Below are 20,517 nucleotides of genomic sequence, written 5' to 3' on the forward strand. Positions count from 1 at the left end.
TGTGCTATATAGAAGTAAAGTGATAGTCTGTAGACATTAGAATAGTGGGTCAATGTATATATTTTGCATTAAGCTACAGTGATGACCACCAGACTGTACAGAAGTTAAGTGAATCAAGTAAATTGGGACTTTGTGGATGAGAAAATAACATTAATCAAAATCTCTTGAGCAGCAGAGAAATGGATGAGTAAACAGGGCCATACCCCATGTGAGAGTAAAGTTTGACAACCACAAAAAGAAACTAATTGGGAAGACTCTTAGCCAGCAAAATGTCTGAATTTTTTTTTAATATAGTTCCAAAAAAAGAAATTGTTATGGAATAAAAGTAAAGAAAACCAAAACCATGGCACATAGCAAGAACTTAGTGTGTAATTGAATGAATACCCCAGGAAAAAGACAAAACAGACATGAAAACACTGGTCAAAATAAAATAAAGAACTAGTAGTGCAAGGGTGGTTAAGTTTGGAGTAACTTTTTCTAGCTTTTCTAGTTTGTATAAATTTTTCCCTTTTTTTTTTTTTAAATAAAGTAGAATTACCAAAATTTGGGACTAACCATATTCAACAATAGAGGACTGATTAAATTGTGAATGTCTATATAATAGAATGTCATGAAACCATTATATTATGTATAGTAATACGTTGAAATGGAGAGATTTGAGACCTATTACATAAAGCAAATTATCAAATGTATGTCCAAAGGTATGTGTGTATATATAGGGAGGAGACTATAGATATAAACCAGAATGTTTATATAAAACCAATAGAGGGGCACCTCGGTGGCTCAGTCAGTTGAGTGTCCATCCGGCTCTTGATTTTGGTGCAGGTGATGATCCCAGGATTGTGGGATCAGCATGGATTCTCAGCTTAAGATTCTCACTCTCTCTCGCCTCTCCCCCACCCCCCCTTTGCCCTTCTTCCCCGCTCCATTTCTTTCTCTCTCAAAAAAAAAACAAAAAACTATAGATTTATATTCTAGATTATCTGAGTTTTCTTCTGTTTGTAGTGTATAATTTAAAAAAAATTTTTAATGTATTTATTTTTGAGAGGCAGAGAGAGACCAAGCACAAGTGGGGGAGGGGCAGAGAGAGAATGAGACCCAGAGTCTGAAGCAGTCTCCAGGCTCCAAGTTGTCAGCACAGAGCCTGACACAGGGCTCGAACTCACAAACTGTGAGATCATGACCTGAACCGAAGTCAGACTCTCAACCAACTGAGCCACTCAGGTGCCCCTGTATTATATAATTTTTAAAGGAATCCAATATAGTAGGAAATAGGACTGAAGCTTTCTGATAAATATAATGAGATAATAAAAGTAGTTTTTGTCTAGTTTACTCTGGCAGTGAAGTCTAGACTTCTTGGGTGGATTTGGGGTGTCTTGGGTAACCAGTCATTTAAGCGTCCAACTCTTGATTTCGGCTCAGGTCATGATCTCATGGTTCATGGATTTGAGCCCCACGTCGTGCTCTGCGCCAGTGGTGCAGGGCTTGCTTGGGATCCTCTTTCCCGCTCTGCCCTCCCGTGTGCACATGCTCACCCGCTATCTCTCTCAAAACTTTAGACTTCTTGGGTGGATTGAAAGCCTTGCTAGGACACTGTCAGAGAAGTGCAGGCATGAGGGAGAGAAGGCAGGAGGGGGAGGGTACTGGCAGCCATGTATCTGCCCAAGTGTAGAAGGAATTGACATTACAGAGGCAATTCTTAGAACTTTCCTCACGTTTGGCCTTAATCTGTTTTTGTATCATCCTAGTAGCATTTAGTTTCATTCTTTGGAAGAGTCTATTAATTGTAGAACTATACTAGACCCTAAAGAAGTAGCCCTTTTATTTTTTTTCCACAGAGATAAACACTGTTAACAGTTTGGTGTATTCCTTTTGGGTTTTTTCCCTGCACTTTTGTAAATGGACATGTACAGGTAATAATACAGTTTTAAAGACAAAATGTAACGGTGCTATACAAGTATTTTGTAACTACCACATTAAATACAAACACGTGGGGAGAGATATATCAAACAATACAAACTGGTAATAATGAAAAATAATTTCTTCCCACTTCTGATCCCTCAGTTTTCTTCTCCACAGGTAATAAATATTACCAGTTTTTCATACATCCTTCCAGAGAAAATTCTATTCATGTATTAACATATGTGTTTGTGTATCCTTCCTAAAAAACAGATGACAGCACACTATACACATAGTGTGGATATTTGAGGTTTTTTTAATCTTGATGTTAGATAAAGATGTTACAATATTTTTCTTGCCTACACCTCTTTGGGCACTTGTACTAATGTATTTATACAGTGACTTTGTAGGAGTTTAATTGTTTATATATTCCTAGAAGAGGGAATGGCATGTACAAAGGTCCAGAGGCAGGAGGAGAGAAGCCTAAAATGTTCTGGCTACTAAAAGCAGTTTAATATGGTTAGAGCAGAGTGTATGAGGCTAGATGCAGATCTGCTGATAGGGCCCTAAAGGACCCTGTAGGCCAGGTGAAAGAGTTTAGTTTTGAGCTTACAAGTTTTCCCATGGGAGGTTTCAGAAGGGAAGTCTCCTTGCTGATAATGAATTTCCATTTTGTTTAAAAAAAATTTTTTAACGTTTATTCATGTTTGAGAGCCAGACAGAATGTGAATGGGGGAGGGGCAGAGAGAGAGGAAGACACAGAATCTGAAACAGTCTGCAGGCTCTGAGCTATCAGCACAGAGCCGGACATGGGGCTCAAACTCATGGACTGCGAGATCATGACCTGAGCTGAAGTCAGATGCTTAACTAACTGAGCCACCCAAGCACCCCATGAATTTCCATTTTAGAAATCTGGCCAATGTGTGAAAAATGGGTGGTAAGGGAGCAAGAAGGGAAACAGGGAAACTAGTTCAGAGGCCATTGCATCAGTCCAGGTGAGATACAATACCCACCTGACTTAAGGTAGGGGATCTCACCAGGAATGCTATTTGTATAGTTTTGTTTCATTTTATTAAACTAAGTTGGGGGGCACCTGGTTGGTTCAGTCGGTTAAGTATCTGACTTCATCTCGGGTCATGATCTCACGGTTCGTGAGTTTGAGCCCTGCATCGGGCTCTGTGCTGACAGTGCGGAGCCTGCTGGGGATTCTCTCTGCCCCTCCCCTGAATTCTCTTTCTCTCTCTCTTAAAATAAATAAACTTAAAAGAAAATAAAAAACTGAGTTGGAAAAGTTGGAATCTTGTGCTGCATCCTCTTTTGTAATGTTCCTTCATGTTGTATGTTATGCACATTTTCCCATTAGATACCCTGTGTTACTTTAAATTACTAAGAATGTACTTTCTTATTGCTGGATGTTAAGTTTTGTAACCTGTTCCTTTGGACACCAGTGTCTTTTTAACCCTAGCTTTTTGTTTCTAATACTTTATCCCCCCTCATCCCCATTGTTTGAATTATTTGTAATATAAGAATAAGTCGACTTTGAGTAAGAGCCAAATTGTACATAGATTTTGAGATGTCTGTAGTAACTATTCAAAGTCCTGTTTTCATTCTGAACTGTTCTCAGTAGTAGATATTTGCCAATTTAATGACTTCTAGGTAAGTGTTCATCTTAGCTAATGGCTAAATAGTATCCTATCAAGTATATAACTATGGCTTTAAGCATTTTTCACACTAAAATTAAAGAAATAGAGTGTCTTATTTTGTAGGAGGGTAGATGATACAGTAGTTTCCCAACAAGAAAGGTGGCAACAGAATCCTAAAATGTCCTAGATTGGGAGGGCTTTTGAAAAGCAGATGTCTTGATACTCTGTGTGCAAGGAGTGTGTGGGGAGTTACACAAATAGTGATTGTACCTTCACTTTGAGCAGACTGTCTAGTATAAAAAACATATCCTAATGGAGGGAGGAAAGAACCAGTCTGGTAGGTTTGTGTCTAATGTTTGTGGTGTTTTCGCCTGACACAGAGATAGCTCATCAAATTTCATTGACTTCAGATATAAATGCCACTCAGTAGAGCGGTGTGCCTTAGCCATCTTAATCTAAATAGATTTTAGAGACTTCTGCCTAATTCTTGGTTACAGACAAGTGGACTGCAAAGCTAGGAAGTTACCTTTTGCTCCATCCTTTTGTACAGCCTTGATGGATGCAGTTAAAATTGCCATCTGATTTCTATAGCTGGGAAGTGGGGATACTTGTTCCCTTCTTACCTACAGGGATGAATTTAACTAATAACCTAAAAAAAAGTGTAGAATGTTAAAGCCAGAGGAAATGTTAAGTCATCTGGCAATCCCCTCATTTTACAGATAAGAAACCTAAGAGGCAAAGTCATATACCTGAGGTCATAGATGTAGGACAAATGCATCTGCCTTTTTTATTCTTCCCCATACTGGCTCTGAATAGTTTATGGGTTTCACAGAATATCCTGCTGCATTTGGTTCTGTAGCTAATTATTTGGTATATATTCATTAATTTTTTGTTGTTGTTGTTTATTTCTTTTTGAGAGAGAGACAGAGCACAAGCAGGGGAGGGGCAGAGAGAAACGGAGACACAGAATCCACAGCAGGCTCCAGGCTCTGAGCTGTCAGCACAGAACCCGATGTGGGTCTCTAACTCAAAAACTGTGAGATCATGACCCAAGCTGAAGTTGGACGCCTAACCGACTGAGCCACCCAGACTCCCCTATATGTATTCATTTTTTTAGATCTCTTTTGACAGAAATATATATCAGTGTATATCTATAGAAAAACAGCATGAAAACTATACATCATTACTGCACTTGAGTATAGTATACCTGTGCACTGGCACACATTAGGTTTTCAGTATGTATTTGTCAGATTTTTTTTATTTATTTTTTTTGGTCACCAACTTTAAAGGTTGTCCATGTAAACAGTGCGTTATTAGGCTCTGGCTGTCGCTAAAGTTAAAGGTCTAGTACCACCACTGTTCAGATTTTGAGCTTATTTATCTCTTCTAACTCAGAACCTTTTCAGAGTCCTTCAATAGTTTCCCTGTGGTAAAAACAGACCATGGTTTGAGGCCAGGGTTGGTTAGTATGTAGTTTTAGTATTGTCTAGTTGGACCACTGAAAGTTCTAAATGTTTCAGCCCACTACTTCTTATTTCTTTATAAATTCTGATACAACAAAACTCTGGCATAGCATGGTCATTATCATATAAAGCAGATATAAGATATTTTACATTCCCAGAGGTATGATATATAACTATTGTATAATAATAGAGGGTACCCTAATTGTTTTCAGTGTGGGGCTCAAGCCCAAGAACTGCAAGATCATGACCTGATCTGAAACCAAGAGTCAGTCACTTAACCAACTGAGCCACCTAGGTGCTCCATGTGTCTTCCTTTTTTTTTTTTTTTTTTTTAGTGTTTATTTATTTTGAGAGAGTGTGTGTACAGGAGAGGAGCGGAAGAGGGAGATTCCCAAGCAGGCTCCTTGCTGCCAGTGCACAGCCCAACTTACGGCTCGATCTCCATGAGATCGTGATCTGAGATCAAGAGTATGGTCACTTAACTGACTGAGCCACCCAGGCGTCCCTGTTTTATTTGTATCTTTATCTTTCCACTCCTATTTAGAATATTTGATTTCTGGGGCGCCTGGGTGGCTCAGTCGGTTAAGCGTCCGACTTCGGCTCAGGTCACGATCTCTCGGTCCGTGAGTTCAAGCCCCGCGTCGGGCTCTGGGCTGATGGCTCAGAGCCTGGAGCCTGCTTCGGATTCTGTGTCTCCCTCTCTCTCTGCCCCTCCCCCGTTCATGCTCTGTCTCTCTCTGTCTCAAAAATAAAAATAAAAAAATAAAATTAAAAAAAAAACGAAAAAAATAGAATATTTGATTTCGGCTCAGGTGATGATCCCAGGGTCGTGGGATTGAGCTGCATGTTGGGCTCACACTGAGCATGGATCTTGCTTGGGATTCTCTGTCTCTCTTTGCCCCTCTCCCCTGGACACACATGCACGTGCGCTCAGTTGGTCTGTCTCTCTCTCTCTCACAAAATTTTTTGTTGTGAATGTATATTGAGACTAAAATATAGTGACTTGGTTACCTCTTTGAGGTAAATTTTATTTATAATTTTTTTTTTTCCTGACCACTTGTTAGACAAGGTCTTTTGCTCCTTCTCTCCTTGTCCTGTCTTTTGGATATTCATAAATGTGTAATCCTCCTCCCCCATTTCTTGGTTAACCTATTGCCTAGATTTCCTTCTTTCCTGTATTTGTTTCCGTATTTTTAAGGAGCAATCAAGTTGACAAATTATTTGTTTTCATGATTAATATTAGTTTAGAGTAACATTTTGTTTTTGTTTAAACTTCTGTATGTCTGTATTCCTATACATATGTATCCTTTGTGGTTTTTCAGATTTCTTTTGTTCTATCTATTGAATAGCACTTTAACTATTTTCCATATTTCATGCTATTATACTATTTACTCACTAAGGATATCTTACTCTTTTTTTTTTTTAAAGTTTATTTTTATTTATTCTGAGAAAGAGAACAAGCTGGAGGGGGGAGAGAGAGGGAGGGACAGAGGATCCAAAGCGGGCTCTGCATTGACAGCAGAAAGCGCAGTGTGGGGCTCAAACTCACAAACCATGAGATCATGACCTGAGCCAAAGTTAGACACTTAACTGACTGAGCCACCCAGATGCCCCTGTCTTTTTTTTTTTTTTAATATAAGTTATTACTTGATCTTTGTTCAGAGATCTCCTATTGCCATTTATTATCATTATTATGCCTTTGGTATAGGTATGCATTGTTGAATTTAAGCTGTTGGCTTCTGATTTAATATTGACCCTATATAAGACCCTGTTTATCAAATAAAAATTATCTTTGTTCTAAGTAGCCTTCATGAGTGAGTACTGGGTTACAGAAACACTTCAAACGTTGGTCACATGGTCACTGAAACACACTGCAAAACCATGAGTTCAGTCTTACCATGTTTTTCCACTTTTCTTTTTACTTTTTTCCTTCTGTCATGTGTTGAGCTTGTCCATACCATCTAGAGAGATATTTTGGTATTGATGGTACCCATGGTAGAGGTAAAACGTTAGGATTTCCATCTTGGGTGATACATTTCCATTATTGTTTATATCATACTAGTTTTGAGGTAGGCTTTATACATTTTATTTAAATAAATAAACAAAACAATTCTTTGTTCTAAAGAATGAACCAAAAATTCTCATAGTAGAAAACAGTGGTAAAGTTTATCAGGTGATCCTGATACCATCCAGGTTTGGGAATTACTGCTCAGGTAGAATGTGCACCAAAATCCATAGATGTGCCTGTTAGATGTTGTTTAAATTCTATACTGTGTGTGCATAACTAATTTCTTTTTATAACATACTTATTTATTCACAGTAATAGACTTGCCATAGATCCTACCTTTCTCATATTCCCAGCAACGAAAGACTGTAGGACTGCTCCAAAGAGAGTGTAACTCTGAGCTGCTTTTAGGTATTTGGGCCTGGAGCAGAACAAAGAGAGATCTGGTGGTTCCCGACGTAGTCATCCTTGGGAGCATGAGGAGAAGTGAAGCATTAAGTTGTTGTATGCTAGCAAAAGTATCTTTCAGGCTATAGAAAGCAGAGAGGGACAGCATGTGCTTGGGAGGCAACCCTTCAATCAGTACAATGGCACTAGAATGTTGACTCCCAGATAAACTTTGTCTTCTATTTTGTTGGGTAAATATTCAGTAAGTGAAATAAACAGGCTACCCTTACTGAGGAACTAGAACATGGCCTCTGAAACCAGGTCACAATAATAAATTTGAGATTATTTAGTATAGTTCCACTCAGTTATATTGAATTTTTTGCAGAAAATTTGTCTAATTCCATACATAAGTTTCTTCCCACATAAAATTTCCTCTTTTAGAGTTCCTCTCTACTGTAGTTTGCCTGTCAAGTTTCATCTCATCCTTTAGGATCCAGCTTTAGCAGTTCCTCTTCTTGGACCCATCTCTTACCCACTTAAACCATCCTTTGTGTCTGGCTGGTAGGAAGTATGTTAACCCCTGTTACAGCACCCATCATGTTACAGTGGACCCTTGAACAACATGGAGTTAGGGACTTCAGCGCCCCCCAATCTCCCAACCTCCAACTTGAATATCCGAGTATAACTTTTAACTTCCAAAGAACTTAACTACCAACAGCCTACTGTTGAACAGAAGCCTCACTGATAACTTAGTCGATTACACACGTGTTTTGTATGTTGCATATATTATTTATTCTTATAATCATGGGAACTTGGGATTATTATTTCTCGCGAAGGGTGTATAGATAGTCTTCAAATGTGCTCCAGGAAATAAGGGGTTTTTAGCAGTCAGTTTTCCCTTGTAAAGGACAGTATATATTAAAAAGTTGTGGTAGCTTTGGGGCGTCTGGGTGGCTCAGTTGGTTAAGTGTCTGACTTCGGCTCAGGTTATGATCTCATGGTTCGTGAGTTGGAGCCCCACCTCAGGCTCTGTGCTGACAGCTCAGAGCCTAGAGCCTGCTTCTGCTTCCGATTCTGTGTGTGTGTGTGTGTGTGTGTGTGTGTGTGTGTGTGTGTCTTTCTTTCTCTTACTGCCCCTCCCCCACTCTGTCTCTCCAAAAAAATGAATAAGTGTTAAAAAAAAAAAAAACTAAAAAGATGTGGTAGCTTTGTTTATGAAATAGACTACTAGGGGCACCTGGGTGGCTCAATCGGTTAAGTGTCTGTTGATTTCGGCTCAGGTCATAATCTCATGGTTCGTGGGTTCAAGCCCCATGTTGGGCTCTGTGCTGACAGTATGGAGCCTACTTGAGATTCTGTCTCTCCCTGTCTCTCTGCCCCTCCCCACTGTCTCCAAACAAATAATCTTTAAAAAATAAATAGGGGTGCCTGGGTGGTTCAGTCAATTAAACTTCTGACTTTGGCTCGGGTCATGATCTCACGGTTCCTGATTTCGAGCTTTGCGTCAGGCTCTCTGCTGTTAGTATGGAGCTCACTTCAGATTCTCTGGCCCTCTCTCTCTGTCTCTACCCTTTCCCCACTTGGTCTCTCTCTTTCGAAAATAAATAAACATGTAAAGAAAAGAGAAAATAGACTACTAGAAATCATTCTTCTCCACTGTCTTATTCTTAGTGTGCATGTATTCTTAGTGTATTTTTTTAATGTTTTTTATTTAGTTTTGAGAGAGAGAGAGACCAGAGTGTGAGTGAGCGTGGGGCAGAGAGTAGGGGAGACACAGAACCCGAAGCAGGCTCCAGGCTCTGAGCTGTCAGCACAGAGCCTGATGGAGGGCTTGAACCCATAAACCGTGACATCATGACCTGAGCCGAAGCCAGATGCTTAACCAACTGAGCCACCCAGGCACCCCTTGTGTGTATGTTTTATAATAACTGAACTCTCCAAAGGACTGAACTTTGCATTGGTGAGTGTGGAACGTTATTTTGGTTGATTTCCTTTGGGAAGTACCTGACACATTGACTGTACAACCATGTAATCTAGGTGGTAAGTTACTAAATTTTACTGTCCTCAAAATTAGCGCAGTCACAGTTAGCCTTTTTAAAAAAATTTTTTTCACATAGAACATATTTATTGAGCACATACAGTGTATGACACGAGTGCATTTTTATCTGTCTATCTATGTATCTATCAAAGCTCTGTGCCCAGCATAGGGCTTGAGCTCACGACTCATGCTCTGCTGACTGAGCCGGCCAGGTGCCCCTATCCTTTATTTTTATGTGGCAGGATTGTTTTACTCTAACCTATAATTGTGTCGTTAGGACTTTTTATTGATGCAAACATAGCAATAAAGGAAACAAATTCATGGAGCATCTAGGTGGTTAAGGTCTGACTCTTGGTTTCAGCTCAGGTCATGATCTCAGTTCATGGGTTTGAACCCTGCATTGGATTCTGTGCTGACAGCACAGAGCCTGCTTGGGATCTTGGGATATTCTCTCTCTCTCCCTCCCTCTCTCTCTCTCTCAAATAAATAAAATTTAAAAAATAAAATAAAGGAAATAAATTCACATAATTAAGCTTTCACTTAGCATATGATATTTTGTTTTTCCGTATTCCTTTCCTGCTCTTGTGTGCAGGAACCATTTATATGTTTCATGTGACAGTAACATTGACATTGAGTGTCTGCTGTTTACCTAATACTGTTTTGTATTTATTGCTGTAGAGGATACAGAAGTAAAAGGCATAGTTATAGTTCCTCCCCTCAACAAGCTAATAGTCTATTTGAGGTAAAGACATAGACATAGAAAAGTATACTACAGTGAAAACCAAACAAACATGAAGTCAGTTTGCACTTGAGAAGATGTGATTTAGGGGATCACTTGAGCTGGGAGGGTACAAGACAGTAAGCAGTTATTTAGAAGATGCCCAGGAGGTGAGGTTGAGTGGGTGGAAAGGATGGGAACAAACTTCTGGGAGCCAAGCTAAAAGGTTTGGAATTGAGGGCAACCTGGTTGGCTCAGTCAGTAGAGCATGCACCTCTTGATGTCAGGGTCTTGAGTTCGAGCTGCACGTTGGGCACAGAGATTGCTTTTAAAAAGCAGGGAGAAGGGCACCTGGGAGGCTCAGTTGGTTAAGCATCTGATTTTGGCTTAGGTCATGATCCCACAGTTAGTGGGTTCAAGCCCCGCTTCAGGCTTTGTGCAGACAGCTCAGAGCCTGGAGTTTGCTTCAGATTCTGTGTCTCCCTCGCTCTCTGCCCCTCCCCCACTCATGTGCGCGCGCGCGCTCTCTCTCTCTCTCTCTCAAAGAAATAAATGGGGGAAGAGTTTGGAGTTGATGCGGTAACCTCAACCACAGTGAGTTTTTGCACCAAATTTCAGAAAGGAAGATTTCATTGGGCAGGAATATGCTGGACACGCCTAATGAGGGACACCAGCCTGGGAGGCTTGTTGTGTTCCTTTTTGGCTCTTTTTCTGTTTGTTTCCTAGAGTTGGTCAGTCTCCAGGTTTTGTCCATTGGTTGCTACCTTCATTCTACAGAAATTCAGTAGTTTATCAGAGATTTTAGTGGGGAACATTTATGTAAGGTCTGTGATTAGAATTCTAGGAAACTGGGAGGTTATATATTTGTTCAGCTAACATGTATTCATTACCCTCTGGGGTGGAGGATACAGAGGAGCACAGGACCCAGGCTGTGTGTGTACATTGTTCTGTTTCATCTTTATGACAGCCTATGAAGTGGATGACCCTTCATAGGGCTATTATTGTCCCTTTTTGAACAAAAGGAAACCGAGGCACAGAAGGGTAGTATCTCTCACTCCATATCAAGTGCTAGTTAAGTAAAAGAACCAGAATTGGAATGAAGTTTTCTGGCTGAAGGACCTGAGCTCTTAATAATTATTTTATTCTGCTTCTTCTGACACTCCCTCCCCCCGCCCCATCCGTGTCCTTTTTAAATATGGAATGAGCATTTCCCTCATGTTAAGTGTTATATTGAAACATGATTTTTAACGTCTATATAGTATTCCACTTGGTGGATATATCATTTACCAAGTTTTAATTACTCCCCTCCGGATGTATTAGAGTTGTTTATAACTATTCACTTTGATTAATAATATCCTTGAGGGGCGCCTGGGTGGCGCAGTCAGTTGAGCATCCGACTTCAGCCAGGTCACGTTCTCGCAGTCCATGAGTTTGGGCCCCGCATCGGGCTCTGGGCTGATGGCTCAGATCCTGGAGCCTGTTTCCAATTCTGTGTCTCCCTCTCTCTCTGCCCCTCCCCCGTTCATGCTCTGTCTCTCTCTGTCCCAAAAATAAATAAACGTTGAAAAAAAAATTAAAAAATAATAATAATAATATCCTTGAAATCTCGATGTTCATCTCTGATTATTTGGGTATAAAATGAAGTGTAGTTACTTTTTTCAGACAGAGCATGCGCACATGCCAGTGGGGGAGGGAGAGAGAGAAAGAACCTTAAGCAGGCATGCCTAGTGCAACATGGGGCTCGATCTCAGGACCTTGAGATCATGACCTGAGCTGAAATCAAGAGTCAGATGCCTAAGCCATCTGAGCCACCCAGGCACCCCCACAATTTGAATATTTTAAAAATTCTTGATTCATATCACCATTTACCTTGCTAATTTCAAAGCACCTTGCTTTAAGACAGCTGTAGCAGTTTAATAGAGGTAGCATGCTGTAGCATTATTTTAAATTTCCTTTTTTGTTTTAGTGTTGAGGTTTGTTTTTTTTTTCATCTGCCATTTGTATTTCTTTGAGTCATGTATTTGTGTCCTTTGCCCAGCTTTTTTCTTTTGGTGTTCATCTTTTTCTTACACATTTTACAATCATACGATAAGGATGTTAGTCCTTTGTCACATTTGCTGCAAACAATTTTCTTGTTGACTGTTTTCTTTTTAATTTTGTTCAGTGTTTTGTCATAAGAAATTTTTTACTTTAAGGTTGTTAAAATTTCAGTAATCTTACTCTGGTGTCTCCTATTATTTCTGTGTCTAAGCACAAAGCCTTCCTCATGGGTCAGAAGGCTATTCACCTATATCTTTTTTCAAGGTGCGGGCTTTTAAGTGTGTGTGTGGGGGGCAGTTAATGTCTCCTTAACTCTTACAATGACATTATATTCCAGATGGATTAAAAATATAACTCAAGGGGACCTTGGGGGCTCAGTCAGTTAAGCATCTGACTTTAGCTGTCAGGTCATGCTCTCACAGTTCATGAGTTCGAGCCCTGCATGGGGCTCTGTGCTGACAGCTCAGAGCCTGGAGCCTGCTTTGGATTTTGTGTTTCCCTTTTCTTTCTGCCCCTCCCCCGTGTGCACACGTGCACATACTCTCTCAAAATAAACATTTTTTAAAAATTAAAAAACCATATAGCTCAATATTTTCCAAATAGTTTAATAGCTTTTTGGTACCTTTTATGAAGTAATCCTCTTCTCCCCACTAATTTTTAAAATGACAACTTTTTATATTCTAGGGTTTGTTTCTGGATTCTTCTGTTTAAATTTTTTTTAATATTTATTTATTTTTGAGAGAGAGAGCGTGAGCAGGGGTGGGGCAGAGAGTGAAGGAAACAAAAAATCTGAAGCAGGCTCCAGGCCCTGAGCTGTCAGCACAGAGCCCAATGCGGCGCTTGAACTCACAAGCCATGAGATCATTACCTGAGCTAAAGTTGGACACTTAACCGACTGAGCCACCTAGGTGCCCCAATCCTCTCTTCTGTTTAAATTGATTGGTTGTGATAGTGATAGTATACATCACATTAATTATTGTGACTTTATAATATGTCAATATTTGGAAATAGAAGGTTGCCTTCATTTTTTTGGAAATTTTATTGCTATCATTGTTTATTTTTCAGACACTTTGAAAATGACTTTATATAAAGTAGAAAGAATTAACAGCTTTATGATGTTTGGCTTTTCTGATCATGGGTATAGATAGTAGTGTCCCTGTTCAGTGAGGTCTTTTATGCTTCTTAGAACCAAGGGGTTTTTTTTGTTTGTTTGTTTGGGGTTTTTTGTTTTGTTTTGGTTTTTGGTTTTGTTTGTTTTGCCTCTTGGAAGATTTTTATAATCTTCAAATAGGTTTGCACATTTTTAGTTGAAGTTATTTCTATTTTGATATATTTTCAGAATGGTAAGACTCCCTATATTTCTTTATTTTTGTGTTTTCTATTACATATGTATACACACACACACACATCTACATATATACAGTTGTTAGTTTTAAGTTTAGTTTTGAGAGAGAGCGTGCATGAGCGGGGATGGGGGGGGGCAGACAGAGGGAGAGAGAATCTCAAGCAGGCTCCATGCTATCAGTGCAGAGTCTGACATAGGGCTCAAACTCAGGAACCGAGAGATTATGACCTGAGTTGAAATCGAGTCAGATGCTTAACCACCTGAGCCACCCATGTGCCCCTAGTTTAGCCCATCTTATTCTACAATTTGACAAAGTGTACAGAAAATATAAATGATAAATGATACAAAGTCAAAACCCTAGAAAATACAACTTAGAATAGGAAGTTATTATTATATAGCTTGAGAGGAAAAAAATTGAACAAGGTGTGGCCCAACTAAAAAAAATGGTAACTCATGATCCTGTAACATAGGTCTCAACAATGAAAGAAAAAAAATCCTTAATTGAAGAAGACCTTTCCAAGTGTGTAACTTGAAAATTTCTGCCACGTATCCTTTAGTATAAGCCAAGGGCATAATGCCAAAACAAAACTTGGTGAAAGCAGTTCTGTAGGGATAAGACCATGTGACCCAAATATACACAGCTTTTTTTCTGATGGTCTGGCATAAATCTGGGATAAAGCCTAGAATAGAATGCTGAATTCCACTGAGGGGTCAAGTCGGATAAGGACAGAAAAGTCTCCTTTGGATTTGCCAATTAAGGGCCATTGCTAGGCTTAGAGCAGTTCAGTAGAGAATTGAGGAACAAACCAGACTGGTGAACCAAGGCATGGAAGAGAAAAGAGACAGTGTGGGGTTGACCATGGAAGGAATACAGAAAAGTCAGGTGCTAAATTGTCAAGTGGGTTAAAGGAAGTTTTCAGATGGGAAAGATTTGAGCAACATAGAGCAGGTAGAGAAGACACTGAGGCAAGAGGGCGAGGGCTGATCCAGTAGGCTCCCAAGGATGGAGGCCAGGCTGGTGGTTAGTTAGGAGCATGGCCAGACCTCAGGGGCCTCTGTTAGAGGCTAGGCTTCCACATCCTCCCACTCACCCAGTCATCAAGAGCAGGGACGTGCTCAGGTGCCAGTTTTCCTCTCTGCCAACCCCAACACTCACAGGTGCCAGAATCACCCTGCCACAGTCTGAGGGAACCTCCTCTTGCCCCACCCTCTACCCACAAGTTGGTCGAATGATGTTTAAGAAATGTTCCTGGGGTGCCTGGCTGGCTCGGTCAGTAGAGCATACAACTTTTGATCTCAAGGTCATGAGTTCAAGCCCCACGTTGGGAGTAGAGTTTACTTTAAAAATTAAATAAATACATACACCAAAAGTTACTGTTTAAAATAAAATAAATGTCCCTAAGCTTTACTTTGTCATGAAGGTGACAGAGAATACAAAATGTCTTCAGAAGACTAACCCACTTTGTAAGTTCAGAAGACAAGTTCTTCAGAAGACTAACCCACTTTGTAAGCTCCTCTTTTGGTTAGTGATGCATTAGGGACTGGAGTACAGGTTTCCTTATTCCTTCTCAAGTGCCATCGAATTGAAGGTGATAGCCAAGCATCACTGGGCGAGAGCTCTCGTAGGCAGTGAAAAAATTAGAGAATTGCAGATGTGGGTTTGAAAGACCTCTGTGGAGACAGCTGAAGTAAAAAGGCTGGCGAATAGAGTGGCTACAGAGAAAAGAACAGAGCCTTGATATGCTCAGAGGGTAGGTGGAGTAGCTCTCAGAGACAAAGGAAGAGAGAGACCTAGGAAAGACAGAACCAAGGGAGAAAAGAGGTTAATGAAGGAGGAATACAAGTTTCATACCTTCAGATGCCAGAGAAACTGAGATTGAAGGTAAGGGGAAGGCCTTTGGGTTGGTTGCTCTGGTGCTTGTGGACCAAGCAAAGGGGATTATAGAAAGCTAAAGAGGGGGTGGAGTCCTTTTTAGTAAGGAAAGGTTCTGAAGATAGAACAAAGCCGTATAAAAATGTGTGCACACTATATGTATAATACAATGTCATCTATGTATAAATATCCATAAGGGGAAAAACACTGAAAAAAAACCATACCAAAATGGTAGGTGATTAGGTAAAGGAATTGTGAGTAACTGTTTTTAAGATTTTATTTTATTTTTTTATCTTGTATTTATTTAACTTTTTAAAAAAAATTTTTTTTTTTCAACGTTTATTTATTTTTGGGACAGAGAGAGACAGAGCATGAACGGGGGAGGGGCAGAGAGAGAGGGAGACACAGAATCGGAAACAGGCTCCAGGCTCTGAGCCATCAGCCCAGAGCCTGACGTGGGGCTCGAACTCACGGACCGCGAGATCGTGACCTGGCTGAAGTCGGACGCTTAACCGACTGCGCCACCCAGGCGCCCCTATTTAACTTTTTTTTAGAGAGCAAGCGTGAGTTGGGGAGAGGGGTAAAGGGAGAGAGAGAGAATCTTAAGCAGGTTTCACACTCTGTGCGGAGCCTGACACGGTGCTCATTCCCGTGACCCTGGGATCATGACCTGAGCCAAAATCAAGTTGGATGCTCAACTGACTGAGCTACTCAAGTGCGCCTAAAGATTCTGTTTTTTAAGTGATCTCTGTACCCAACATGGGGCTTGAACCCATAACCCCAAGATCAAGAGTCACACGCTCCACCAACTGAACCAGCCAGGCATCCTATCGATAACTTTAAAAAAATCTTTATGTGCTTCCTTTTTCAGATTTCTCTAAATAAGCTACTATACTTTGATAATCTTTAAAAAATGTGTTCTGGAAATAAATGTAAACCCCTTTCTAGTGGTGGTGTCCTCAGAAAGGTTTGATAAAACCTAGAAAGCATGGCTGACTCAAGCAAAGAGGCAGAAAATTGGGGAGTTGGGTAAGTGTAAGTTTGTTCTCTGTGTGTTGTGTGGCTAAGAGAAACTGAGTAGAAGCAGAGCCAAGTCCCTGGAGGAAGAAAAGAAATGGATCAGAACTGCCAAAGGGGTGACAACAGCTAGCAGAGCACAGTCCTTACAGAGTGGGAAGAGAGACCTGGTCCAGCCTATTAGGTTAGTTGATTCAAAGGAGAGACTCCCTTCTCATGGAGAATATTAAAGTGCTTGAGGGGATGCATTGAGTTTTCTAAGCAGTATTTGGGAGAGGCTAATACCTTGCTACTTTGTGCCTGATTTTTCTCTGTAAAAACAAGCTGCCGCTTTAGTACCCTGAGTAGAGGCCCATGTTCAGGAACCTTATGCCATGTGTTTTTTTCACAGTGAGAGAATACGCTTGTCAGCTCAGCTCCCTAGCAACACAATTGGTTTCAATTTGTACTCCTTTCTACCACTTCTTCTTCTACTTGGTTTATAATTCCAGTGATTTCTTTTAGGTTAGACTTAGTTATTTACAAGCAAGTTTTTTTACAAGTTATTTATATTTAAAAGTTCTCAAATTCAAGGCAGAGAGGGGATGGATTTTTCTGTGTTCTTCAGATTGTTGTGTGCTTCACAACCCAACAGAACTTAGACATTAAATGTTTTCCTTCCACTAGTTTTACCATTAAAGATATCTAAATAGCCTGGAGTTATGTGATGAACCTCTGACAGGGTCAGCATTAGCATTTATGGCTTATGAATTTTTTGTTCTTTGTACTTTGGTATTTTTCCCAAGAATGGTGCCAAGGTAGATGGGCCTTTTCTCTGTTCCCTAATGCCACCATTTAGAATTATCCCATCCTTGTTGGGGTACTAATTTGGGGACATTATTGACCTGAAAATTCTCTCTTAAAATATCTGTGAATAGCGATGGTATAAATAGTGCTTCTCAAACTTTAGGATATGAAACCACTTGGAGATCTATTAAGTTGCAAATTCTGATTGTGTGGAGTCCAGGAGAACCTGAAGAGGTGCCTGGCATGGCTGGCTCAGGTGGAAGGACATGTGACTGTTAATCTCCACATTTGTGAATTCGAGCCCCACATTGGGTTGTAGACATTACTTAAATAGGTAAACTTTAAAAAATAAATAAAAATAGGTAGTAACTCCTTGAATGCAGGACCAAGCCTTACCCATTCTCCTGTAGTGTTTGTATTGCCTTACAGGTGGTCCTGACTGCCAGCATGGGTACAGTGTTAAGGTACCCAGACAGAGAATTGGAAAAATGTGTCTGTAATAGAAGTAGCAAAAGCTTTTTGTGAGACTAGGGCAAGAATACAAAACACTTTAATTTTGAATTAAGCTTATATATGTGGGTTTTGTTAAGTTGGATTATTGTTATGAATTGGATGGTTGTTCAGACCCATTTTACTCTTAGGTATCTGGGTACTTTGAGTATTCACAAGACTTAAGAGCCAGAAACTATGAATTAGCTGATTTTTTTTTTCCATTAAAAAAAAATTTTTTTTAACATTTATTCATTTTTTGAGAGACAGAGCATGAGCAGGGGAGGGGCAGAGAGAGAGGGAGACACAGAATCCGAAACAGGCTCCAGGCTCTGAGCTGCCAGCACAGAGCCCAACATGGGGCTTGAACTCAGGGACCATAAATCATGACCTGAGCTGAAGTCGGATGCTTACCCCGACTGAGCCACCCAGGCTACCCCCACCTTTTTTTTTTTTTTTTTTTTTAATGTTCACTTAACAGTTGAGTACTTACCAACCTAGGCATAGTGCTAAAGAGTAAAAACTATTTGTTATACATGGTCCCTGTCCTCAAGGAATTTGTGGTCTTAACAGAGGAGAGAGGTACAATGAATGTCAAGTTGATGGTATGACACAGGAGGTAGTGTTGTGTGGACAGTCAGGACCATAGGAGTGTGGATCCAAGGTCTGATTCTGGCTCCAAAAAAACAGTGAGAAAACACTATGACATGGAATATTTTCTAAGGTAGAATTTAGCTAAAAATAGCAAGGCCCTCTGCCAGTGTTTTTATTAATAGATACAGGAAATGTATAAGATGTAAACTAGTTAATAATTCTTTAGTATCAAATACCCAGAGTTGGAAAAAAAAATACCCAGAGTTAAATCTAATTGTCTCATGTCATATTTTTTTAAATCATTTGTTGGTTGGAATCAGGAATCAGGATCCAGAGAAGATCCATATGTTGTGATTGACTGTTGGGTTTTTGTTTTTTCTTTTTGTTTGTTTGTTTTTGGATTGCTGTGTTTTCTTAAATCTCTTAACGTCTATCAGGGTTTCTCAACCTCAGCACTATTGACGTTTGTGAACCGATAATTCTTCATCGTAGAGGACTGAACCTGCGCATAACAGAACATTTAGTAGCACCTCTGGCCTCTACCCCTAGATGCTAGTAGCATACCCACCCAGTAGTGACAACCAGAAATGTCACCAGGCCTTGCCAGATGTCCCCTGAGGGCAAAGTCACCCTAAGTCCAGAACCACTGAGGGGTAGATTCTTCCTCTATCCTTCCCATTTTTTGTGTTGGTGATTTATTTGCAGAAGAAACTGGGTGGTTAATCCTGCAGTTTCCTTCAGTCTGGATTTCACTGATTCATCCCTGTAGTGTAATTTAACATACTCTGTCACCAATTTCCTGTTAATTGGTGGTTGGATCTAGAGGCTTGATTAGTTTTGGATTTTTTTTGTTTTGTTTATTAACAAGACTGCTTCATATATATGTTGTTCTTCCATCAGGAGGCACATAATATCTGTTTTGTCTTTTTGTCATATTAACAACTGTTGATTTCCTAATTCACTTGCCAAGGGTCATTTTGTTTTAAAATGTATTTATTTTCATTTGGACAAATTTTACTTTAAATGACAATCTGTGAAATAAATAAATAACAACCTGTGTTCTCCCTTACTAAAGGAAGGGGAAATGGAAGGTGAGGCGGTTGAAGCCATTGTGGAAGAGTCTGAAACTTTCATTAAAGGAAAGGAAAGAAAGACTTACCAGCGACGCCGGGAAGGTGGCCAGGAAGAAGATACTTGTCACCTACCCCAGAACCAGACTGATGGGGGTGAGGTGGTCCAGGATGTCAATAACAGTGTGCAGATGGTAATGATGGAACAGTTGGATCCTACCCTTCTTCAGATGAAGACTGAAGTAATGGAGGGTACAGTTGCTCCAGAAGCAGAGGCTGCTGTGGACGATACCCAGATCATAACCTTACAGGTTGTAAATATGGAGGAACAGCCCATAAACATAGGAGAGCTTCAGCTTGTCCAAGTACCTGTTCCTGTGACTGTACCTGTTGCTACCACTTCAGTAGAAGAACTTCAGGGGGCTTATGAGAATGAAGTGTCTAAAGAGGGTCTTGCAGAAAGCGAACCCATGATATGTCACACCTTACCTTTGCCTGAAGGGTTTCAAGTGGTGAAAGTAGGGGCCAATGGAGAGGTGGAGACGCTAGAGCAAGGGGAACTTCCACCTCAAGAAGATCCTAGTTGGCAAAAAGACCCAGATTATCAGCCGCCAGCCAAAAAAACAAAGAAAACCAAAAAGAGTAAACTGCGTTACACAGAGGAGGGCAAAGATGTGGATGTGTCTGTCTACGATTTTGAGGAAGAGCAGCAGGAGGGTCTGCTGTCGGAGGTTAATGCAGAGAAAGTGGTTGGTAACATGAAGCCTCCAAAACCAACAAAAATTAAAAAGAAAGGTAAAATTAGTTTATCCATTAAACTCTCATAAAGTCATTTTGGGATAAAGCATATATAACGCCGTGTACGCAAATTATTTTAAAGTAAATGGATTTTTTTTTTTTTTTTTTTTTTAAAGATCATGAGGTGGGTACCAATCCTTTTAGCCAGTCTAAAAGAGGTTTTTCCAAATTGAGTACTTTTTAAGTCCTGAAGAAGACAAGTAAATCTATTAGTGGCATGAAATAATTCTGATTTAATATGACTTAAATTGGATTTAGTTTAAAAAAGCTAATGAAATTTATTTGTAGAAATTTAACATTAGGGTTAAACTTAACACTTTGAAACCCTGGAACAAGTAAGTGTTTTATTTTG

The 20,517-nt window shown here is 40.0% G+C and overlaps 1 protein-coding gene across 4 annotated transcripts in view; it reads left to right on the forward strand.

The window, feature by feature from the left end:
- Positions 1-20,517, forward strand: part of CTCF (CCCTC-binding factor) — a 49,215-nt gene that overhangs the window by 8,831 nt on the left and 19,867 nt on the right. For all 4 annotated transcript variants that reach the window (XM_043600834.1, XM_043600836.1, XM_043600835.1 and 1 more), the window contains one exon: positions 19,373-20,162. In XM_043600834.1, the coding sequence (XP_043456769.1) occupies positions 19,382-20,162 (781 nt within the window). In that variant the 5' untranslated portion in view covers positions 19,373-19,381. The remainder of the gene's footprint in view (positions 1-19,372; positions 20,163-20,517) is intronic.

This window comes from Prionailurus bengalensis, chromosome E2 (assembly GCF_016509475.1).
Source record: "Prionailurus bengalensis isolate Pbe53 chromosome E2, Fcat_Pben_1.1_paternal_pri, whole genome shotgun sequence".
In the NCBI taxonomy this organism is placed as follows: Eukaryota; Metazoa; Chordata; class Mammalia; order Carnivora; family Felidae; genus Prionailurus; species Prionailurus bengalensis.